General features: G+C 41.2%; 1 protein-coding gene across 1 annotated transcript in view; it reads left to right on the top strand.

Annotated features, from left to right (window-relative positions):
- Window positions 1-17,584, top strand: part of TCF20 (transcription factor 20) — a 245,710-nt gene extending 228,126 nt beyond the window's left edge. The window contains 2 exon segments of the mRNA XM_030207030.1: window positions 10,584-10,674; window positions 16,449-17,584. Of these exon segments, the coding sequence (XP_030062890.1) occupies window positions 10,584-10,631 (48 nt within the window). The 3' untranslated portion in view covers window positions 10,632-10,674; window positions 16,449-17,584.
- The last annotated feature ends 8,210 nt before the right edge of the window (window positions 17,585-25,794 follow it).

Below are 25,794 nucleotides of genomic sequence, written 5' to 3'. Positions count from 1 at the left end.
TCAAAAGAGCCAGGAGTTCTAGAGATTATGCTTTGGCGCCCCCGAGCAGAGAAGCTAGGACTTTGAATTCTTTCAGAGGAAGGTGTTCCAGGCCTCTGTGCTCGTGTCCCGTATACAATCTTTCCAGCTCTTTACAAGCGTGTACTTGCGGGACTCGGTGTGCAAGTTGCTAGATTTGGCTGATTTCTCTCCCACCACAGCAGGCCAAGTCGGTATGCCAGTTGGCCATGCAGCAGAAGGCATGTCATTAGTTCTTGGCTAGGTGTGCCTTTGACACTTTTCATGTGGCATCCTGGCTCTCTGCCGAAAGTATAGAAATGTGAAAACTCTCATGGTTGTGTGTTTCTAACTTTGAACTGGCGATTCAGCAGAGATTAGCGGATGCCCCATGCCGGGGGGGGGGGGGGGGGGGGGGGGGGATAACCTTTGTGGAGAGAAAGTTGAGGAGGTTGCTGACCAAATCAAGAAACATACTATACCATTTCTCCTCTCTCCTGCCGGACGCTTTCTGCATCAGCCTCCTCATCTAGGAATTCTTTTGGCATGTTGATGAGGGGTGCCTACTACTCTGAGGCATAAGCATGCCACCACCTCTCGCCAGCTTTCTCAGGCTCAGCCCCAGCAAGCTCGTTCCTGATAACTGCGTGCATCTAAGGCCTCCTGCTGCTCCCCAGTCCAAACCAGGGACAAGCTTTTGACTGACTCCAGCAGAGCATAGTTGCTGTCAAAGTATCTGTCCTGGACGACTTGCCGGTCTGGGAGAGGCTGAAGTGTGGCCCCTTTGTTTTAAACTGGAACTTTCTCTAGAGGTAGAAACTTAACAGTCAAGAGTATTAAAAAGGATAGTAGCAAGGCTCAAAGTTTGTCCTAAAAAAGTTATTTTATGTTGTTTGCCTGCTGGAGAGAACACTGCTACTGACCTGAATTAGGTGTTAATTAAGGTGTGAGGAAGTAGAATAGTTGCAAAGGTTACTAAGGACAATCTGATTACTGGGTTAGCTCCAAAGGGTCTGTTTGAAGCAGTCCCCTTAGAACCAAACTATGTAGAGAGGAAAGGTCCCACTTAACTTTCTTTCTGACAGAAGAGGACATATATCTGTATAAGTGACATTATTTTGCTCTGTGCTTGGTAACTTAGATTGGGTTTAAAAGATGAACTGTAGGTTATTGATAAACACAGAAAACAGGAAAAAAAAAAAAGAAGCAAACTTTATTACTAGTCTCATACCCTTTTCCCCATACCAGGATTTCAGCTCTGCTTTCCCTGTTGACCAACCTATCGCTCTAACCCAATATTTCCAGACAGTGTGCTGTCAGGTCTGATCAGATATGTAATAAAGTCACCACCGCTTAATGCTTAGGTGTGGATCAGCATTGAGGCTCTGTTTTCAGCATTGCGGAGTAATTTGAAACAGTCATGACTTAAATGTGCAGGAACTCTCTTCTGAGTATATGTATGTGTCTCCTTTTAAAATCACAAGTCCTGAATTGACAGGCAGCACCCTTTTCCTTTCCCACCACGGGTCCCAGCACCTCTCTCACTTCCCTCCCGCCCCTCCCCCACCACAGGTCCAGCACCTCCCTCCTGCCCCCCCCCCCCTCCCCACCACTGATCCAGCAATTCTCTCCCTTCCCTCTGCTCACACCCCATCCCGCGGGTCTGGCAGTTATCTGATTTTTGCCTCTCTCACTTCTGCCATGGTACTTGCAACTTAATTGGCACTGCCCGACAGTGATTCACACAGCCTGAATTTGGGGCCTTCCCTCTGCCATGTCCTAAACAAATGACATGTGGCTTGCTGAGTGATGTGAGTGGCAGCCGAGGTAACTAACTAAACCAGCTGCCTGCGTTTCTTAGATTTCTGCTTTCCCTTGAAAATAAAGGAAGCAGGATCCCAGGATTGGGGAGGTCTCTTCACAGCAAAGAACTGATGGGATGGGAAAAAGAGGAGTCCCTTGCATGACGACTAGCTAAGAGAAGGGAAGGAGCAGGAGTCTGTAGACAGTGAACAGCAGAGAGATAAGGAGCAGAGGTAGGTGGACAGTGTGCACAGGTTAAAATAGCCGAGAATGTGAAGAATAGCAGAAAGGAGAGACTCCCAAGGTGAGATTCTTCAATGCATAACTATAAGGCCAAATTGAACCCAAGGAAGTGTTGAAAATGTTGAGGAACTTGAGGTAACAGCTGAAGGAACAAAATCAGCAGTGGGTATCTGCATACTATGTGTGTGCATTTTTCTTGTGTGTATGTATGTACCTCAAGTCTGTTAAAGAATGGTGGTGTAGGCAAGTCGCCAGAGCCTCCTGCCATGACACACACACACATCAGTTACTTAATTTCAAGAGTCCCTAAATGGTGCTTCATTATAATGTCCAGTGGATTTTCATGCCCTCTTTCCTGTTGTTTTTAAAATGTGTGTGTGTTGGGGGTGCTTTCAGCTCTTCTTTTTGTTTGTCTGTTGGAGTCCTCTCCATATCTTTACTATCTGGAGGCTGGTGTGCCACACTGCCTATTTTAGGCATGTTATACTTAAGTGATAGTGCATTTTAAGGGGGGTCAATTTGTCCATCCATCTCATCTGTATGTTTGTGAACGCACAGACAGTTGCATAGGACTTCTCAACCTCTAAGAGCAGGGGAATGAAAAGCTGGCTGCGGTCCCCAGGTCATGCTGGCAAGGAGAGAGAACAGCAACAGAGAAGGGGAGGGGTTAGAAAGGAGGAAAGAAGTGAGGGATACAGCATAATAGAAGGAAAGTGTTTACAGAGGAAGAGTGATGTGATGGGTGGAGCATAACAAGGGATAGAGTTAAGAGGAAGAGAAGGAGAATGAAGTTCAGTGATGAGGGCCCACGAGATAGATAAAGCTGTGGCCAGTGTGATGACCCATGGTGCACTCTCGGCAAATAGGGACCGAGCATGTATCAGTAAAAGTGCAGCATAAATTCTTATTATACTGCCAAGACAAAAATCAGTCTGACACATACAGATAAAGAATGAAGAAGGGACGGAGGGAGTAGAAAGTGTTGGCAAGGAGAGAATGCAAGGTAGAGGCTGATTGAATTTTGTTTTTGGCTCCAAAATGACCCAAAATCTGGGTTTAGTATGCTTCAGTTCATGCCAAAAATACCAGTTCATTTTCAGCTGGAACTGAACCCCTCCCCCACCATGAGCCTCCACCCTCTCTGCTGTGGGAGGTTGCAGCATCCATTCTGAGATTTCAGTTGCCCTCTAATACAAGTCTGGGAAGGAGGGGAGGGAGAGTTTTTGGGTGGGTGAACGGGAAAAAGGGAAAGTGCAAGAGAGGGTAGTGAAGATTAGGGAGGGGAAATTGTGCAAGAGAGTGGGAGGGACAGGGAAAAGTGTGACACAGAAAGAAGCCTACATGCCTGCGCAATGCAACTCCTCACATATAAAAATTAAACTCTTTAAACTCTTCTGTGGAAAAGAAATTATTTATATATATACACACACACACACACACACACACACACACACACACACACACACATCATGTTGTTAATTCACATATACCTTCCTCATATATATTATCTGTCATGCACAGTATGGCCTTCTATCCAGACATCTCCTGCTACCCTACTGAGAGGCACTTTACAATGGCTGTTTTATCTGAGTCACCTACACAGATATGCCTTTGTCCGTGAATGGAGGAAAGGGGAGACATACCACTGTATCACGATATGTGTGCACTTTTCAACTTGTGTTAATGTAGGTGTGCCTTGAGCTCAAAGTTGGGAAGCACCATTCTAACCAACTAGTTCTGTCTCAGGCTGCCACCTTGCTCTGGGTTTCCTTAGCAACCTTGCTGTCTGCCTCTGCCTGCCAACTCAGGTTTCCTAGCAACTGCAAACTTTCTTGGCTTTCTTAAGCCTGATTGCCAAAGCTTGTGATTGAAAAAAAATCCCAGGTTAGACTTTCTCCACATCAGTCAGTCTTCTCTTTACCAGCCTGACAACTGTCTTACCTGCTGTCTGCAGGCAGTGGTGGGGGAGGAGCCACTGTGTGTGTGATGTATTCTACAGTCCTGCCACTTACAGTGCCATAGGACTTAGTATAGATAACTTAGTATAGATAATCTAAAATGGCCGCAACCTAAGGGTCATGGAAGCAGCGAGCTCCATAGACCCGTAACCAGCTAAAAAAGGCCAAACGACCTGCAAACGAAGCGGTCCGAGTCCGATAGATCGGCAGCGACAACTCCTGACCAGATCCGCGACTCTACCGCGATCCAACCGAACGGACTGAACCGGGTCCCGGACGCCCTTTGTTTGATGCCCTTTGTTCGAATCTCCGCAAAATACCAAGAAGCGGCCAGGGCCTACACACGCGACCTGCAGCTAGTTGCGAACCCAGCAAATCAATGGCAGCCTTCATCCGACCAATTCGACAGTTCATTGAGGGAATCCACAACGGCAAGTACCTTTTATTCACTTACCACCACTGAAAAATAGGTCCGACCCTCCCCGTGTGGCCCCGGAGTCGAGCCACAGCACGCCACAACACGCTGGTCTGCACTGTTCCAGGACTCAGGAAGACAACGCAGACCTGCATGACCTTAGCACCGACTCAAGCTCACTAACAAGTGAGCGGAACTAAATCGCAACGACCTACCCACTCCACATGGAGTGCTGCGATCCAGCGGAGACCAACGAGAACCAGCCGACGAGAACCTCCAAGCCAGTAGACCACCAACCCGAAGTTCACACCAGCATCACTGCCGCAATCCAACAAGAACCAGCGAGATCCAGCCGACGAGAACCCCGAGCCAGCGACCAACCGACACGACGTTCATACCAGGACCATTGAACGATCCTCGGATGGGCCTACCTCCATAATAGACCCCCGTGCGGCACCAGAACCAGTTATCAGCCCGTCCTGCCGAGGAGACTGGCAAGACAAGTGAGCTGAGAACCGACAAACTTAATATTGTGGGGTAAAATAACTGCACAAATCAGCTCCTTAATTTGCTGAATGCAGAGGGGCTTCTTGAACAAACTTTATAGTTCAGTATACTACACAACTTATCCAAGGTTAAATCAGTGAGCCATTGTAGCATTGAGCCATTGTAGCATTGAGTCATTGTAGCATTGAGCCGTCTGATGAACTCTAGCCTCCAAATGTTGTTTAAATGCCTTTTATGTATCTAACTTTCTAGTTCAGTACTCTATATAATCTAGGTAGGGCTATATCAGTGAGTCACGGTAGCATTGTATTGTTTGATGACTTACTATGCATCTTATAGCATTGTACGAAATCTAGACCTGTAACCTGATACAGCTGACCACACAAACCACCTCCTATGCTCTATTCTGTAATACACTGAACCGCACGATTGAATACTAAACACGCTTAACGTCAACATGAACACAAACAAACTACTCTTAACCATCTACTGTCTCTACCTAATTCACCACGCACTGACAACCCCTCTCGCAGACAATGATCTTCCTACAATATACGAACCATCCACACAACCCAAGTACAATACACCTAACCAAAAGACAAAAAAAATGGAATGGACAGCCTACCACCTACGGAAACAACCAACAGAAAGAAAAGAAGGGATACAACAACCTCAAATCCCAAGAAAATAGACAATTAATAAAAATCATCACATCTCAGACCCTAACGGAACCCCACCAACTAATACAAATGGGCTATATAAATACCAGATCTGCAGTCAACAAAACTACGACAATAACCGACTGGATCACAACAGACAAACTCAACTTTCTATTTATAAGCGAAACCTGGATTCATGACCTCAAAAGACCCCATAATCCTAGAACTATGCCCTCCAGGATACAAAATCACTCACTGGACAAGGAATGGAAAAAGAGGAGGAGGCATAGTTATAATCTATAGATCCCAATTCACTGTCACAACAACAGCCGAATCCATACTTCCCCAGTTTGAAATTGCTTCAGTCAGAATTAACCACTCAACCTTACAGGGCCACCTAAACCTCATCCTATTCTACAGACCACCAGGCAACTGGCAAGATTGTCAAACACACTTTATGGATTTCATTTCGAACACATGCATCTCTACCCAAAACCTTCTTATAGTAGGCGACATCAACCTTGAAGATACTAACTCAACAAACGTGAATGAATGCAAAGACTTCCTTCAGTTATGGGATCTTCATTGGCCAGACATGCAACCCACGCACATTAAAGGACACACACTAGACTTAATTACATTCAAATTCTCACACGATCTAAACTTACACTAAAAGAAACAAAATGGACAGCAATACTTTGGTCCGATCACTACAAAGCGAACCTCTCCCTTCAATGGCGAAAAAAAACAGTCACAACACAAACAAGAACAATCAACCTACACCACGAGAGGCAAAATTGACCCACTAATATTTTGGCAACAATTCTATGACAACGAATGGACAACATCAACAGATTCACCCCAATTCCTCCATGATTGGGACAACAGATGCAGAATCATACTAGATAACATAGCACCACCCCAAACCAGAACCTCTCACAGAAAAAGCTCAATACCGTGGTTTAATGAAGAGCTGAAAGAACTAAAAACACAAGTCAGAAGACTGGAAAGAGCATGGAATAAGAAAAGAGATGATTCAACACTCCACGAATGGAAGCAGCTACACAGAAAGTACAAATACGCCATCAGACAAACTAAAAGATCTTATTATATAACTAAAATAGGACCAGGATACAATGACACACAAACTCTTCCAAATCGTAAATAACCTACTAAATACCACACCGGTTACTTCTAACAACATTATTTATTTATTTATTTATTTTGTTACATTTGTACCCCGCGCTTTCCCACTCATGGCAGGCTCAATGCGGCTTACACGGGGCAATGGAGGGTTAAGTGACTTGCCCAGATTCACAGGGAGCTGCCTGTGCCGGGAATCGAACTCAGTTCCCCAGGACCAAAGTCCACCACCCTAACACTAGGCCACTCAGATACCCCATCAGCAAACAACCTTGCAAACTACTTCAAAGAGAAAATTATAAAGCTGCGCACTATGATACCCAACAATACAATTGATTACGTAAACCTCCTTGAATGTCTTGATCCAATCCATGGGGAATATCCAGCAGACCGATCATGGACCAACTTTGACCCACTATCAACCAAAAATATCTCTCAATCACTCAAAATGTACGCCAAATCACAATGCAAATTAGACATCTGTCCTAGTAACCTTATAAGATCTGCCCCTCAACAATTTACAACAGACCTCACGAGACACATAAACTACATGCTACAAAATGGTCTATTCCCAAAGGAAATATTCTACTTACTCCTTTACCTAAAGATGCAAAGAAAAATACAAGTGACGTAAGTAACTACCGACCAGTAGCATCTATCCCGCTGATAACCAAACTTATGGAAGGAGTAGTGACAAAACAACTCACTAATCACCTAAATAAACACTCAATACTACACAAATCTCAGTCAGGATTTCGATCGAACTACAGCACAGAAACAGTACTAATAACATTAATGAATAAATTTAAACAAACTATTGCAGCTGGCAACCACATACTCCTCCTACAATTTGACATGTCCAGTGCCTTCGACATGGTCAACCATGGAATACTATTACACATCCTGGAGTACTTTGGAGTTGGAGGTAACATTCTTAACTGGTTTAGAGGATTCCTGACATCAAGATCATACCAAGTAACAACCAAAGAGGCGACATCAGCCCCTTGGATACCTGAATGCGGAGTCCCTCAAGGTTCCCCCCTCTCACCAACACTCTTTAACCTAATGATGATACCCCTAGCCAAGCTATTAGACAATCAGAATCTCAACCTATACATATATGCAGACAATGTCACAGTTTACATCCCATTCAGACATGACCTAAAGGAAATCACCAATGAAATCAACCAGAGCTTCCAGATCCTGAACTCCTGGGCGGATGCATTTCAGCTGAAACTGAACGCATAAAAAACACAATGCTTTATACTCACCTCACAATACAACACAAATACATTCACCACCATAACCACCCCAAACCTCTCCCTCCCCGTCTCAGACAATCTGAAAATTCTGGGAGTTGATAGAAATCTCACACTTGAAACTCACGTAAAGAATACAACTAAGAAAATGTTCCACTCCATGTGGAAACTCAAAAGAATAAAACATTTCTTCCCAAGGGTCATTTTTCGTAACTTGGTACAGTCAATGGTATTAAGTCACTTGGACTATTGCAATGCACTCTACGCTGGCTGTAAAGAACAGACTATCAAGAAACTTCAAACAGCACAGAATACCGCAGCCAGACTCATATTTGGAAAAACAAAATACGAAAGTGCAAAACCCTTAAGAAAGAAACTACACTGGCTCCCACTTAAAGAACGTATCAAGTTCAAGATCTGCACGACTGTTCACAAAATCATTTACGGAGATGCCCCAACCTACATGCTAGACCTCGTGGACCTGCCACCCAGAAATGTTAAAAGATCCTCCCGCACCTTTCTTAACTTACACTTCCCCAGCTGTAAAGGAGTAAAATACAAACTAACACACGCGACCAGCTTTTCCTACATAGGTACACAGATGTGGAACTCACTACCAAAGCACTTGAAAACGATTAACGAATTAACTAACTTCCACAAATCTCTGAAAACCTACCTCTTTAACAAGGCCTATCAGGAAAACCCATAATTATCTACTAAACAACACCTATCTACCTGTATTCACAATGTATTTTTCTATAACTGCCTGACCAAATCCTCTTGTTTTCCTCAACTTCTGTACAATACCAACTGTATTCTTTTCCCTGGTATGGCATTTCAATAATAGGTCTCTGTAAGCCACATTGAGCCTGCAAATAGGTGGGAAAATTTGGGATACAAGTGCAATAAATAAATAAATAAAAAAACAAACTAAGGTGCCTAGAAAAATATGCAGCATAATTGTGGGCTAGTTGGATCCTGTTTGGTATTCCTTTGTTTTACAGCTGAAACCACTTTTGGCAGGCACCTATATCTTTGTAGCCCCTTTTTCTTATTCTTGGGAAGCCTTTCCGGAAACCATTGTTGAAGAAGTAAAGAATTTTAATTGCTGTGTTAGTCCTCATGGATATGTGAAAGTAAAGGTTAACAGCCAAGTTGTAGGCGATTCAGGAGGAGTTCTTTCTTCTTCAGCTTAATCTTAGAGAGAGGAAAATTGTTGATAATGTCATTTGGCTGAAAATAAATGGAATGTACTGTTTTCCCTGATTAGTCTTTTGGTGCCACCATGAGGTTGTTCACTAGAATAAAGATTTGGTTATGGCTTTTCTTCAGTTGTTTTCTTTGGTAGTCTTTTTAAAGCAGTGGAAAGAGTGAATGTAATTATTACCTTAAAGTCAGAACACTTTTAAATATGCTTTCTAGCCTGTTCTCTAATGTTAGAGAGACAGAAGAAAAACAGCACATATTTTGATTAATTAAATAAACTGATGTAAAACTGTCAAATGTTAACATGCATGTGACAGTGTCGAAGGTGTTAGCACCATGGTTGGGACAGAGAGAAAACATTAAGGAGAGAGCAAAGGTTGAGGGGTCCTGTAACTTGCTCAGAGTTCTGCAGTGACATTGGTACTAGTTAGTTTGGACACAAGTCTGGCAACAAAAATGTTTTGTTTTTGTTAAGGAGAGGGACAGGCATTGCTTTCATGTTAACACATGGGATCTGTCCAAAGACCACAAGATTTTATTTTAGGCCCTTGGGGGGGGGGGGGGGGGGTCAAACTGCTTCTGTGGCGCAAGACATATACATCCTGTTTATCAGTGTTTGCAAGAGCTACATGTGCTGCAGAGGTGAAATTTTCAAATCCTGACATGAGTGGCATTGAGAAGCAGCTCCTGTATCCCTTGGCTTGCAGATAATCCATTTCTCTCCAGGGAACAATGTGGCTACTGATACTGTTGCCATTGTTGAGCTTACTGGATGAGTTATAGGAGAAAATGGAAAATTGTGTGAGTTACACACAAGGATTCCTCCAGAATAGACCACCATACTCACCCCATCCTTAGAGTAACTCTTATCTTCTGTAGTCTAGCCTTTCTTGCTTGATTGATTCCCTAGGCTTCAACTTACTACCTTCTAATTCTATATAATAATTAACAATGAATGGTCTAAAATGACTGTTCACTTCTTGCTGAATTATTAAATGGGAAGTTTGAAATATGCCTTCATTAGACAAACCATTTTATTTGTTGATGTTTACTACATTTGATATACCACTTTTCTAAAGACAGTCAAAACAGTTTGCAATAGTGTCAGTCACAAAATACATTATAACAAAAACTCTAAAAAGTCTCTCAAACTAAAACAGGAATGGGCGTCTTTTTGTAATGTGATTCTGATATCAACTTTCCTTTCTCTTTCTCCTACCTTTTGTTATGTCCTCTGTAACCTCCCTTTCTGGTTTTCCATCTCTCACTACGTGCCTCTGCGTGGTTCTTTATACCATTTTTCTATTCATCTGTATGCACGGTTTATCTACTTCCTTGCTTCTCTATACATGATCTTTCCCCACCTCTTTCCAATCCTGTTTCCTCCTTGCAGACCAAGACAGTGAAAGGTGTCTCAGCAGAGCAGTCGGAGCGGGGGTGAGGGGGCAGTGTTGTCGTAAAAATGGATATTATTGGAAGCACAGGTGAGTCTGAAAGATTCACTCATTTTTACAGGTGTTCCCTTGATTGTTTAAAGTATCAGTGAGACTTGTTCAGCTGATTATTTGCTATACCAAATCTCATAACCTGTTTTTCTGCTGTAGGCTCTATTGGCAGGGGTTGAACCAAGCGCTTGGGTAGGGAAGGCATAGAAAGTGTAGTCTAGAAATCTGTTTTGCTCTCTCGTAGTGTTTCAATTTGTAACATACTTTATCATAGCTTAGCTGACCTTGGAATCCGCTTTTTCTGTTGCAGTACAGGTATCCCTCTGGGAAGTAAGTTGTTTTTTTTTCCCTTGATTATATATGTTCCTCTGCATAGATCACTTGGAAACTCAAATCGTGTATTTCTCTGCAGTTGCAATAAAGACCCGGTATATGTACGTATCAGTCTGGTTCCACCGTTTCGGAAAGCACTGCAGTTTCTGAGAAATTAGAACAATACTGGATAACTTAGTGAATACCTTTTAACCTGTATTGCCAAAATTCTCTTTGAGATTAGTAATTGCCAAATTTAATTATTCAAAGAATATGATGGCAGATAAGGACCATGTAGCTCATTTAGTATGCCCAGCCTCCTTCTGTTGTAATAATCATAGATCAGTGCTTCTCAATCTGTGTGCCTTGGTGACAGCCAGAGGTGTGACTAGGCATGGACTCATGGGTCTTGCTATTGGGTAGTGCCCCAGAAAACAGCCCTTGGCTTTCTACTTCAGACCAGTCTCATCCCAGGTAGTATGCAGAGGCCAGGAGGAGAGAAGGCGAGCCTGGAGGAAACAGAACAAAGAAGAGCCAATCTGATTTTCTAGGATAGGAGGGGAGGAGTAGGATAAGGGCAGGCACTTCAGCTCAAAGAAGAGCCCTTGCTCTCCCTAGTATAGTCTTCTATCCTAGATGAAGAAAAATGTGTATTACTTTCAGTTCGGTGAGTACATATTAGCTTAGTAGCACTATGCTTCCTGGAGTAAAAATCATCCTCCAGGTACATAAGCTGAATTTAACATATCTCGTTTATATGTTGGGAATAGTTTGGCTGTGTTGGATAATTTTGATTTTTTTCCCCCCTCTGATGTATAATTATCTTATATACCTGCCAGCCCTGAGGCTTTTCCATCAAGCCCCAACATGTTTTATGTTAGCAAAACTTAAAGAATGTGCTTTTAAGTATTTTCAGTATAGTTTGAAAATAGATTACTGCAATAATCCATGGAGAAACTCAATTGGATTCCCCCATCCTCCACACCAAAGTGAAGTGATTTGCTCACAGCATTACAGAGAACAAATGTCCCAGACGTCCACCAGAAATTTTGTAGCCTTACCTCCAACCCATTTACCCCCCTTTTTTAAATTTAATTGTATTTTTTTTTTTGCTATCAGGGTAGAACAGCAGTACTTCTTAATTTGTGTCTCTCCTCTGCTGGCTTCAATCTGATATCTGAATGCAAGGAACCCTGACATCTTGCATGACCTGTTGACCTTGCATATTTGGATGTCGGAATGAAGCCAGAGAATGAGGTTCCACAGGTATTTTATTTATTAGTATTTGTTGTACCACCCTTCATAACAGAGGTTAAAAAAATGCCAATGGGAGAGATTGGGCAATGAAAGTGATGACAAATTTGGTTTATGTGCCAAACTTCAAAGTATGCTACAAAATGAAAAGATCGAGTGCCACAGATCCCGTTTGATCCTTAGATTTCCCATCACACTTGTGAAACCTCTGTGCTTTCTTGAATTCTTACTAGTTTTGATTTCATGCATACACCATCACATCCAGTTTCTGTTGGATGGTTTCAGCTCAGTAGAGCAATATCTCTGGTTATAATCAATATTAGTTTCTCTGATCCTTAATCTTTCTTAGCAAAATATTGAAAACAGGTTACTGGAGAAATTGCCTTTGCTTTTTTATCTGTTTATTCTAAGATCTTCCCATTGCATTAGTGTCAGTTTTTCATATTTTCACCTGTAAAAATATTAAATTAAAAGGTGAAGAATTTGAATCACCAACCCAGATTTCTGTTCTTCAGACTCTATAGTCAGAAAAAAAGCTGTCATTAAGTAATATGAGAACAAGATTTTTTTTTAAAGGAAGAAATAAACAAGGGATGTGTCCAAGATGGTACAGAAGTAGGCCGTTTGTGTTAGCTCTTTCATGTTACCTTAACCTCATTGTGTGCTATTATGCCGAAGCGAAAAGGGTAAGAGAGGGTTCCTTCATGCCCAGAACAGACAACATTGATGCTTAGGCAGACTGTTACTGCTTTCAAGAGCCCAGCACCTCAACATGCAGATGTATTAAGATTGGGGTGGAGAAGAGCCCTGGCTCAGAGGGCAAAGTGTTGCTTAGTCCTCGTCAGCCTTGCCGGGAGCAGTGCAGATTGAGGGAAACTGCTCAGTTGAGTATGGAGTCCCCACCTGGTCTGGAGGTGCAGCTTTCGCCAGTCCCTGCTCAGGGTTATCCACTGAGGATTTCAACCCTGGAAAGGGGATCTCCCAGACAATCGTCGGTTTCTGTTTAAGTTGTTCAGCCTGCCCATGTGACTGTGCAGCAGCCACCAAAGTCAAGTATGGAGGAAGAGGGAGCGGAAGCGCTAATTGGTCTAATTCCACTCTTAAACCTTTGGGGAGTCGGTATGGACTGCCCTTGAAGCCCTCGCAAGGTTTGTGTCAATTTTGTGTCTGCTACTATGGAGAATTTTTCAGCTTAAGGAATTGGAAAAACGTATTTCTTCCCAAGAAATATCTTCCCATGCATATCTCCCGGTCTCTCACCTATCCACCCCCCATCCTGTTAGACTGTCACTGAAATGCTTTGATGTTTCACTTATATATACTGTCATCTACCAACATTTGCTTATTTCCGATCTGACGAAGAAGGGCAACCTTCGAAAGCTAATTAAGAAATGTATTAAGTTATGTCCAATGTAAAAGGTATCTTATTTTCTTTTCCATGTTTTTGAGCGCTGGAACTCATTGCCAGAGGATGTGGTGAAAAACACTTTGCAGGGTTTTAAAATCATTTGGACCAGTTCCTGGAGGCTAAGTCTGTAAACAGTTATTAAGGTGGACCAGGGGGTAGTCATTGCTTATCCTTGGGGTAGGTAGCGTGGAATCTTACTACCTTGTGGGATTTCGCTAGATACTTGGCCAAAGTTTGAAGTAGAATACTGGGCTAGGTGGACTTTTGGTCTGACCCACTACTATGGCAGTTCTTATATTCTTATCTCCTGTATACTAAACTGGGTTTAAGTAAAAGTCAACCTGGAAGAATAAAAAAGGGCATGCATCATTCAGTAAAACTCAAATTGGGCATTTGAAGAATATGTTAAAAAAAAAAAGAAAAGTTGAGAGAGGTTTGTTATTTCTTTCCTGGGATATTTAACATACAATGAAATCTGGTGTGAGGGATCTGGTCTGGAAAATGGAGGCTGAAAACTTGGGGATGGAATTTTTGGCCAACTCTATCTAAGAGAAAAGGCTGAAAACAACTCGCTGTGTAACTGGTGACAAAGTTCTAATTAGCAAACTATAACAGAAACCCTGATTAGAACTTTAAAGTATTAGAAATATTCTCATTTACTCATATTGTATAAATAATTACTTTTTGTAAAAAGCTCAATAAAATTGTATAAATATTTATTTGTTGTGCTCAGTTTTTTTGGTGTATTGCTGTGGACTAAAAGTCCAAGCTTTGCAGGGACACCACATTTACATCATAGCACATCCTACCTCCATCCTGATCACAATATTTAATTAATGGACAATATCCAGAAAATGATGTTAAAAAACTAATGTTCAAGAAAAATATTGAATAACAGCTCCTTAGCTTAGGTAGAGATTGTGCAGAACCAAAGTTCCTGCAAAGTTCTTGTCCACTGCAATACTTTTTTCAAAAAAATCACTCCGTGCAAGACATAAGATCAAAAGAATCACTGTTCATAGATTTTAGTTCCCTACATGGGCCGTGTAACGGAGTAATTTTTTTGAAAAAAGTATTGCAGTGGACAAGAACTTTGCAGGAAGAAGATCTTTGGTTCTGCACAATCTCTACCTAAGCTAAGTAGCTGTTATTCAATATTTTTTTTGAACATTAGTTTTTTAACATCATTTTCTGGATATTGTCCATTAATTAAATATTGTGATCAGGATGGAGGTAGGATGTGCTATGATGTAAATGTGGTGTCCCTGCAAAGCTTGGACTTTTAGTCTACAGCAATACACCAAAAAAACTGAGCACAACAAATAAATATTTATACAATTTTATTGAGCTTTTTACAAAAAGTAATTATTTATACAATATGAGTAAATGAGAATATTTCTAATACTTTAAAGTTCTAATCAGGGTTTCTGTTATAGTTTGCTAATTTTGAAATTTGAAACCGATTTTTGTTGGATACCCAGAATTGCGTTTGGTATTTTTTACATGACAAAGTTCTAATGGCAGAAAATATCTATGCTTGACCCTTATATAGATTTATAATTTATCTAGACCCTAGGAGAATTGTGGAGAATGAAGAAGTAATTATCATGTGGGATATCGTGGATACAAGGGAACAGGAAATAGTGGTAGAAGAGAAACAGCAGAATGGCAGTGATCATAGCAGAAATCATCAAAAAGAGGGGAAAGCAAAAACTATTATTTCAACCCTTATATCCTACAAAAAGGAACACCAACAGACAAGGAGGCATCAAATACACATATAATGGGCTATCGGATCTCTTATAGCCCCAGCTATTTCAGATCCAAGTTCCTCTTAGTTCATCAATCACTTGCCTCAAATCTTCTGGCACCTATTTTAATTTTTACTATTTTTTTTCATTCAAAGTATATTAGCTACTAAAACAATATAATATAATGAAATAGCAACTACTTATCTCAAACAGCAAAAAGCAGAAACAGCGCTGTAAGGTTCTCAAAAAGCTCCCAACGCCCTATATACTGGAAAAAGGCGTTTTGGTCAAGACAGACCTTCCTCAGGTGGAACGCTAGCTAGTTATAGAGCTATGAAAAAAACAGGAGTTGGGAATAGTTAAGTAATGTGGCTGTGAACTCATAGATGTTCTGATGCTGATGTATAACAAAAGGGAAATTCAGCAAGTCATTTTCCACTGTTTATTAATATTGCATGTAATCTTAAAAACAGATGATAAAACCTGACATGGTTATATATTTAGCCATCAGTGTTCAGCGTCTTTTTTGGCTGCTGCCAGTCAACACTTTTTTGGCCACTTCCAGCATTGTGCCTGGATATTTAATGCTGGGCCATATCTGGGCACTAGCATTGAATATCTGGGTATGTGTGGCTATCTGTCACTTACCTGGTTAAGAGGGAAAGTTATCAGTCACTAAGATGGGTTATATTACCATGCATAGGGCAGTGGCAAGTGCCAGATGACAAGTTTTGAAATGTAAAATATATAACGTAAAAAATATATATGCAAACAGCTATATCTGGGAATGGAAAATTCCTGGACACTCAAACATACATATTTGTTTATAAGATTGGACTTTCTGATATGCCTAATGAATTTTTCATAGGTTTGTATACATTTGGGCAAAGAAACATGTGGGTTTGTTTTTGCTTCTGTGTATTTATTAAAACAGTGATTATAGAGTTGGTGGCAGAGTATTTTGGGGAACTAGGTCTTGACATATTTTGATAAGAATAAGTTCTCATTTCCCCCCTCCCCCTTTTAAATTTTGGATGCACTGTTTCTAATTGTCTTGCTGTGAAGGCACTACCTCTTTTGTCTTTCAGGTGAAGCTGTTAAGATAAAGCAGGCCCTTCACAATCCAGTGGAAATTTCTGCCCTGCTGTCCAGCCACACCCATTGTTTGTCTGTCCAATGCCAGCACTTCCTTCATTTAAAAAAAGAACTACATTTGCATCATTTTCAAGACTATCGGCATTGTAGGAGAGGGATCTTGAAGACTGGAATCTGCTGTTTCCATGGACACAATTTCATCCTGACAATTTGGGTGAGGGAGGGGTGGGAGGGGTGGGGAAAGGGAAAGTTGAAGGGGAAGGATACAAAAAAATACACATATATATATTTTTTAGCCTGGCAAAATGACTTTGTTTTAAAGGGAAGATGTGCTGTCCCTTTTAACCAGATTAAATCTATATTTAAAATAATAAATACACAAACAAAACATGAAACATAAAAGCTTTTATGGAATGCCAATGACTTTTTAAATTTAGCAGCCTTCACACTTTTATTTTCTTGTGAAAAGTTTTTATTTTTGTGGAGGTTGGAGTAGACATCTACAATAGAAAGGAAAAACACCAACAGAACAAACTGCACCCCTCCCACTATATAAAATAAGAAGTTTCATATTAATCTGGTTTATTTTTTTTATGAAGGATTATTTTATAGGTAATATGACCCTGAAATTAATGAGCATGAGAGAAACCAAATTTAATTTTATAGAGTGTAAAGGGACATTCATCTCTTGTTTACCATCATTGAAATCATGAATTTATTTGACAGACTAGACCTATTATTTTGGTGTTGAGCAAATGACTGTTTATTCCTTCCTTTTCTTCCCCAAATTAAATCCCTAGGATCTGTCTTCTTGAATCTTGGTTTAAATTGCACCTCTGGATTCCTACCACTCAGATAGTGGTAGGCCTGGGGAAGGCCACAAGGCCTCTTGACGTTTTGTATATTGTGTATTTTATATATATTTTAAAAAAATCCAAAAAATTAAGTTTTTAAAAGTTCTTGTTAAGGCTTTAATGGCAAAAGGGATAGTACATCTTTCCCAAGGGTTTCACTTTCGCCATGGAAAATTTAAACTATGGTAGCAGTTTCACAGAAAAATTCAAGAAGTTTTCTTAAAAAATATAAAACTAAAAAAAAATAAAAAAGTAAAGATGAAAAAATATAAATAAAAAACTAATAAAGTTCATTTTAACCTTACTTGTGTTTTCTTTTTACATGTACATTGCAGAAGAATCATAGCCTCTAGTGCGCCTTCTTATAGGCCAGGATCCATCACAGAGCTTTAGGGGTCCTTTTACCAAACAGCGGTAAAAGGTGGCCCACGGTGGTATGTGCTGAGGCCACATTTTACCGCTGTGTGTGAAAGGTAATTTTCTTTAAAGGGCCAGTAAATGGTCATATGCTAATGAAACACATTGGCGTGCGGCTATTTGCTGATGGAGCCCTTACCACCTCCTATTTAGGAGGTGGTGAGGGCTCCAGCAGTAGAATATTTTTAAAACTTTCCTAGCGCTGGAAGCAGGAACTACTGCCCCGCTCCTCAACGTGCCCAGTGGTAGGGCCAATTTCCTGCATTCAAACCTGGCGGTTGCCCTACCACCAAATAATGAAAGGGTCCCTCAGATTTATGAAGATAAGTGTATCCAGATACAAAGATACTATGCAAGTCATGCTTTTTGTAATAACCAGGTGTGAAAAAATACTTGAATGCTAGAATTTTTAGCAGCCAGGGAACCATTTGTTTTGTCAATAAGCAAGATGTAATCATCCAAAGAAATGCATGATGGCACCAAGATGGAAAGGCTTTCCCAGAACTCAGAAATAATGTCGCATTCTGATTATTTGTGGCCCTTCCTATACACAGCAGTCCTTGCAATATTCTCTGTTTTGTGTTTTGTTTTCAATAGCCTCGCTTTTGTTTTGCTTTTTCATTCAGATGTAAAACAAAGCTCTCTAAAGGTTTTTGAGATCTTCATTTTTTTTCATCATATTTCATTCTGTTATTTTTTACTTACATTTTAATTTCCCTTAAAATACTGATTCTTTAAAAAATTACTTTCTATTTTTTTTTTTTTAAGTGTGGATCATTTACCGCCTTGGGGAATTTCTTAAAAACTGTGGTAAATAAATCCTATTAAATAAGCCTCACGGCACAGAATAAGTCAGGATTCTGTGCCTACCCTATCAGACAATGACACCTGTAAAGTATATGTCTTCTGCCTAGGGCCCTACACAGAGATACGAAAAGTGAGAGTGCAAGATTTTCTGATAGCCAAAAGCATTGTTTCTTCTCGGTGAATATTATGAAGCTGAGTGACTCTGAATCTTCAGAAGGAAACTTCTGTGCAGAAGTTGGCTGGTTTACACAGTAGAACAGATCATCCATGGAGGATAATTCTGATCTTCAAGGACAACAGGCAGGCCAGTTGTATTATCATAGTTGGGTGATGTCATCCTATGAAACCTGGTGCAGATGCTGACTTGTGAGAAGATTAGAAATTTTTAGCAGTGCATGCACTGGTGCTTTCTTGCCCAATGCTCTAGCACGTCTGTCTTCGTTTTTTCATGAAGCAGGAAGGACGGCATTGTGTTCTCACTGTGTGATTATTTGCAGTAATTTTTACTTTATTTTTGTTTTTTGTTCAAACCTCCCTTGTCCTCTCTATAAACTTTTTTTTTTTTTTTTTTTAGTTTTTTTTGGCTTTTTAAATTTTCTCTGTTTTTTGCAAATTGCTAGGCCCAATTAGGCTGGAGTGCTAACCTCAGTTTGAACGTTGCCACTTTTTGAGGGTTACAATTGAGGAATTTAATTTTGGCCTTGATTCTTGGTGTCCAAGAAGACCTCCAGTGGCTTCAAACATTGCACCCAATGTAATTGGGTAATTTCAGTAACGGACCCACACTCTCGGTGCATCTGGTGCCTTGGACCTAACCATGACCCTAACGCTTGTTCTCTGTTTAAAAATGCAGCTGAGGACACAGAGGGCATGTCAGGACAGAAGGCCAATCCATCAACATCGGCACTGGAAGCATTGAACTCGATGGCTGCTAAAACTTCAGCAACCACTGAGAGCTGCACCAGCATCGAGGAGTTCTCCACTTCTGTCAGCATCAGCTGCTGAAAGGCCCTGAGACTGGTCAGCATCAGACCCAATACAGAGGGCACGTATGGGTTCGACAACGTCTTCATAGGTACTGGAGGACTATGATAGTGAGTATTAGAGAGAGCCCAAGAAGCATAAGCATTGATCCTCTTTGATGCATGGTGCTGGGAGCTCTGGGGCATTGGCAATACCTGAGAAGTGCCGTTACCAGAAGTTTTCCCCCTCTTTGGTTAGAGGTGCCATTGTGCAAGTCTCCAAGCAGCCAGATTCCCGCTTCCAATTCAGCACCGATATCATCTGTCTGCCTCTGTCATGGCTCTACCGCCTTTGTTGATGACTTCCCTCTATGAGAGGTACCAAGCTATGCGCAGGGAGGAACTGGTGCAGATACTGCAGTTGGCATCTGCTCAGGCATTGAGGGCTCTTGTGCTAACTGCAGATCAGTCCCACATTCTTCCTGAAGCTTCATCCATGCCTGTGGAGAGATCCTCTGCATCAGCACTTCAAAAGGTATCGATGTCAACATCGATCCATGCAGCACTGCTCTTGATGTCGGGGAAGGAAACTACCCCAGAGTCTGAGGGTAGTACTGCACCTCGGTGCTCTTCTGGGCATGGACATGGTTCCACTGAGCCAGGGTAGGCACAGACTTGCCTGGTCTGAGTACAAAGATGCATCTGATTGGGGCCACTCATGGGATTCAGAAGGCCTTCATTACTTCTCAGAGGAGTCTTGTGGGGGTCCCTTCTGATCCCTCCCCACCGCAAGAGAAAGATGTAAATCTTCACCTGAGAATCTCTCTCACTAGTTTCGTTAAGGAGATGACTTTGGCCATCCCAGTTAAGATGGAGACTGAGGAGGAGCTACGGCAGAGATGTTATCTGGACAATTAGTCGCCTCGTAAGGAAGGGGTCACAGTACCATTGCACCCTTTCACCCTATCTTTAGAGATATACAGACGAAAAACTAGGAATCTCCCCTCTCAGTACAGATCGCACAGTATCATATCCAGAAGGCTCCTGGATTCAAGAGAGCCCAACTGCCTCACCACGCTTTGGTTCTCTGCTCTTAAATGAGCTAGGAGTTCCAGGACTCGTGCCTCGGTTCCATCAGGTAGAGAGGCTTGGACAGTAGTCTCGATTGGGAGGAAGATTTTTCAGGCCTCAATGCATGTATCCAGTCCTGCCAGCTCTATACGAGCCTTTACTTGAAATCTTTGTTATGTAGTACACTAAGTCTTTTCAAATTTTCTCCCTCAGGAGTAGGGCACAGAGCTTCGCCAGTTGGCCAGAAAGCAATTGGAATGCAGGAAGTATCTAGCTAGGGGCACTTAGGATTCATTTGATATTTTGTCCAGACTCTGTGCAGATTCTCATGGCTGCATGTGTCTGGCCTGGAACCAACAGTTGAGGAGAGGTTGGCGGATGTACCTTGCCAGGGAGACAATCGTTTTGGGGAAGAGGTGGAGGATGTTGCTGACCTTGTCAAGAAACACCTACTACTAATCAATATTGGAGCTATAGGCAGTCAAAACAATCAACAATCATCTAAATGAAGACTCCTATATAATATATCTCGCGTCAAATGTATGTTTAAATTTATAGGGGAAAAGCCTCAATCCCGGCGTGCGCTCCTTGTGTTGTAAAACAACGTAAGGGAGCACCGCCCGATCATCACTGGCTAAAAAACCCCTGTTTAAGTAACCCACTTCTGTTTCCTATTTTTCAAAACAACTTAGATTGATGGTTACTTAGCTTCACTGCTGAAACTCTCTTAAGCAGTAAACCGGAACACAGTCGTCTGAACCCAATCCACGGCCCGACTCAGCCCAAGTTTCGCCTTCTTCCTCAGGGTCCGTGGGTCAATCAGCTGTGTCTATCGAAAAATATAACACATAAATCATATATTTGGCGCTCTTTAGTGCGAACAGTATCGCCTCCAACCTCAACTTCATGCTTCTTACTTCAATCGGCTTTTCGCTTTTCTCAATGTGAACTTTTCAAGATGGCGTCGATATTTATAATGGATGACATCAGACGCTATGTTTGGGCTCCGCCCATCTTCCTGCTGGGCGGGGCTAACTTCCGTAAAACTTCTCCCCCTCAGATCAAGTGTCTGTACCTCACACATTTACAACAGCCACTCTAAGACGGAACTGATCAAAAGAACTGACTCCATTCAATTCTAATGTTTAAACCGTCCGGTTGTAAAGAGTGTAGACGGTATATCCATCTCTGCTCCTGTTGTAGGAGGACCAATCTTCTGTCGCCTCCTTGTATATCCCACTTAATTTGTTGTAAGATGACACATTTAAGCGCGTCAAAAGTGTGATTAAATTCGATGCAATGCATGGCTAAAGGAGCGGTCTTCTTTTGTGTGTTAATGTTGCTCTTATGTTCTGTGAGTCTAATAGTGAATTTCCGTGATGTTTGTCCCACATACACTTTCTGGCAAGGGCATACGATGGCATAAACCACCCATTCTGAGCTACATGTAGTATTTTGATGAAGGATGTGGAGTTTCTTCGTCCTCGGATCTATAAACCCCTTCGTGTTAATCATTATATCACACATGTTGCATTGTCCACAACTTCTATGTCCCACTATCTGGGAATCTGATATGTAAGGTTTTCTAAGAATGGCCGGTGCCAGAATCTCTTTAAGGTTCCTGCCTCGGCTATACGCCAGTCTCAAATTAGTGTTCTGTAGTTCTGGCAGAGTCTGAATTATATGCCAGTTTTTCTTCAATATCTTAGAAAACTGGGTTGCTTCACTTGTGTATTTCAATACACAGGTGACATTATCTTTTCCCTCATCTATCTCTTTTTGTCTGGGAAGGAGAAGATATTCACGGTTGTTGTATTTCGCTCTTCTGTATGCACTCTTAATTACCTTCATTGGATAACCTCTCTCATGTAAACGTCTCCTTAGAATTTTCGATTTCTCTTTAAATTCTATCTCACTGGAACATATGCGTCTGTAACGTAGAAACTGGGATATAGGTAAGCTGTCTTTCAGTTTCTGCGGATGACAGCTGCTATACTCTAAAAATGTATTTCTGTCAGTTGATTTGCGAAACACTGTAGTCTCCAGTTTCTTGTTATTCTTAGTAATTAATACGTCAAGAAAAGACATACTGTAAAGATCTTGTTCATATGTAAAGCGCAGTGTAGGATGACAAGCATTCAAGCATTCTAGCGCCTTCTTCAGTTCTGGTTCAGTTCCTGTCCAAATGCAAAATACATCGTCAATGAATCTTAACCAAATTTTCACTTTCGCGAACCATGTGGACGTATATACATGTTTTTCTTCAAATCTGGCAACAAATAAGTTGGCTATCGAAGGGGCGATAGTCACGCCCATGGCTACCCCAGTTCTCTGTTTAAATAGCCGACCTTCGAATTGGAAGTAATTATTTCTCAAAGCTATAGATGCTAATTCAGTTATAAATTCTGTGGGGACATAAATCGTTTCTCGTGTTTCCAGAAAATGTGTTATTACCTCTAAAGCCTCTTCCTGGGGAATAACGGTGTAAAGGCTAACTACATCCATTGTGACCAATCTCCAGTGATCTTGTAGATCTCCCAGCATTTGCATCCGGCTCAAAAAATCTGTGGTGTCTCTAATATAAGATCTAGTTTCCTGAACAAAAGGGCGTAAAAAGGTATCTACATATATTGATAATGGCTCTAATATGGAGTTCCGGCTAGAGACTATTGGTCTTCCGGGAGGATTCTGTAGACTTTTGTGAATTTTAGGTAGGGTGTAAAAGGCTGGAATGCGTGGGGCTTTTTTGTTTAGAAATGCAAATTCTTTTTGTGTTATATAACTACGTGCAAAGCCCACCCCAGTTATCGAAAAGATCTCTTGCTGTAACTTCTCTGTGGGGTCCGCTTCTAGTTCTTCATAATCTAACGGGTTATGAAGTTGTCTTAATGCCTCTGTAATGTAGTCTTGTTTATTCTGCAAAACTACAGCTCCTCCCTTGTCAGCCTTTCTAATTATTATTTCTGTGTTGTTCCTAAGTGCTTCAATCGCTAGTCTTTCTTGTGAAGTACAATTATAATATTTGTTATTTTTTCTAAGTTCCAATCGCTCCAACTCCTTAATGACTAATTGTTTGAAAATAATAATAGCTGGTTCGGGGGGAGTGGGGGGCACCCATTTCGACTTAAGTTTTACCCTAGATGTTTCTACTCTAGTTTCATCCCCAGCAAAAAATACCTTAATATGCAAATTCCTCAAAAATCTTTCTAAATCAACCCGACTTTGAAATGAATCGTGAGTCACTGTTGGTACATAGGTTAGGCCTTTAGCCAATACCTCTTGTTCTACTATAGATAATCTATATCTAGATAGGTTCACTACTACCGATTCCTTCACTGTTGTGATCGTGTGTGGGGTCGATCCATAGGTTCTTCGGGATAACTCCGGTCCTGTCTGTTTCCTCGTCGGGGGCCTCTGCCTCTGCCCCTCCTCCGTCCTCTTTTGCCTCTCCCTCGTCCTAAAAAACGTGTTTCACCTCCGGATGCACTGGAATCTGTATCTACTGTATCTGGTCCGCCTTCCTCGAAGGCAGATCTTTGTATATCATGTTCTCTATGTAGCCAAGGATAAATCATTTTATCTGCTAGATCTTTCTCATCTCTGTGAAATTTTTTGATTTTTGTTCTTTGTATTTCGTATCTAAATTGATCCAACTTAATTTTTAATTCATCTTGTTGTTTATTAAAGTTCTCCATCGTCTCTCTCTGTTTAAGTAAATCAATTGTGGCTTCTATGTCTGTCTTAATCTCTGTCGCTACCTCTTTTGTTTTATCTATGATCAAAACCATGAGGTCTAAGGAACATTTATTCAATATTCCTGCCCACTTGTCCTTAAATGTTTTATCTTCTAGGAATAATCGCGGTTCTTTATTAATCCTTAGTCCTCTAGGGATCAATTCCTTCTTGCAATACTCTATCATGGTAGCTCCATGGAGTTCTGCTTTAATTAGTCTTCGAGTCAAATTTTGAAATACACTCCATGAAGCTGAGGGGGACGACCCGTCCTCTAATTGCAGCAAAGATACCCCTTGTAGAGAACCCTCTACGTGTTCAGAGGTAAAACAATGTCCAGACTTCCACGTTTGAGGTTGTGAGGTCATTCTTAGTGCTCCAAACTCTTACTAGAAACACCTACTACTAATCAATATTGGAGCTATAGGCAGTCAAAACAATCAACAATCATCTAAATGAAGACTCCTATATAATATATCTCGCGTCAAATGTATGTTTAAATTTATAGGGGAAAAGCCTCAATCCCGGCGTGCGCTCCTTGTGTTGTAAAACAACGTAAGGGAGCACCGCCCGATCATCACTGGCTAAAAAACCCCTGTTTAAGTAACCCACTTCTGTTTCCTATTTTTCAAAACAACTTAGATTGATGGTTACTTAGCTTCACTGCTGAAACTCTCTTAAGCAGTAAACCGGAACACAGTCGTCTGAACCCAATCCACGGCCCGACTCAGCCCAAGTTTCGCCTTCTTCCTCAGGGTCCGTGGGTCAATCAGCTGTGTCTATCGAAAAATATAACACATAAATCATATATTTGGCGCTCTTTAGTGCGAACAGTATCGCCTCCAACCTCAACTTCATGCTTCTTACTTCAATCGGCTTTTCGCTTTTCTCAATGTGAACTTTTCAAGATGGCGTCGATATTTATAGTCTCTAGCCGGAACTCCATATTAGAGCCATTATCAATATATGTAGATACCTTTTTACGCCCTTTTGTTCAGGAAACTAGATCTTATATTAGAGACACCACAGATTTTTTGAGCTGGATGCAAATGCTGGGAGATCTACAAGATCACTGGAGATTGGTCACAATGGATGTAGTTAGCCTTTACACCGTTATTCCCCAGGAAGAGGCTTTAGAGGTAATAACACATTTTCTGGAAACACGAGAAACGATTTATGTCCCCACAGAATTTATAACTGAATTAGCATCTATAGCTTTGAGAAATAATTACTTCCAATTCGAAGGTCGGCTATTTAAACAGAGAACTGGGGTAGCCATGGGCGTGACTATCGCCCCTTCGATAGCCAACTTATTTGTTGCCAGATTTGAAGAAAAACATGTATATACGTCCACATGGTTCGCGAAAGTGAAAATTTGGTTAAGATTCATTGACGATGTATTTTGCATTTGGACAGGAACTGAACCAGAACTGAAGAAGGCGCTAGAATGCTTGAATGCTTGTCATCCTACACTGCGCTTTACATATGAACAAGAT

Source organism: Microcaecilia unicolor, chromosome 1 (assembly GCF_901765095.1).
Source record: "Microcaecilia unicolor chromosome 1, aMicUni1.1, whole genome shotgun sequence".
NCBI lineage: Eukaryota > Metazoa > Chordata > Amphibia > Gymnophiona > Siphonopidae > Microcaecilia > Microcaecilia unicolor.
Note: the sequence above shows the minus strand (reverse complement) of the source record. Positions and strands in the feature narration are given on the sequence as shown.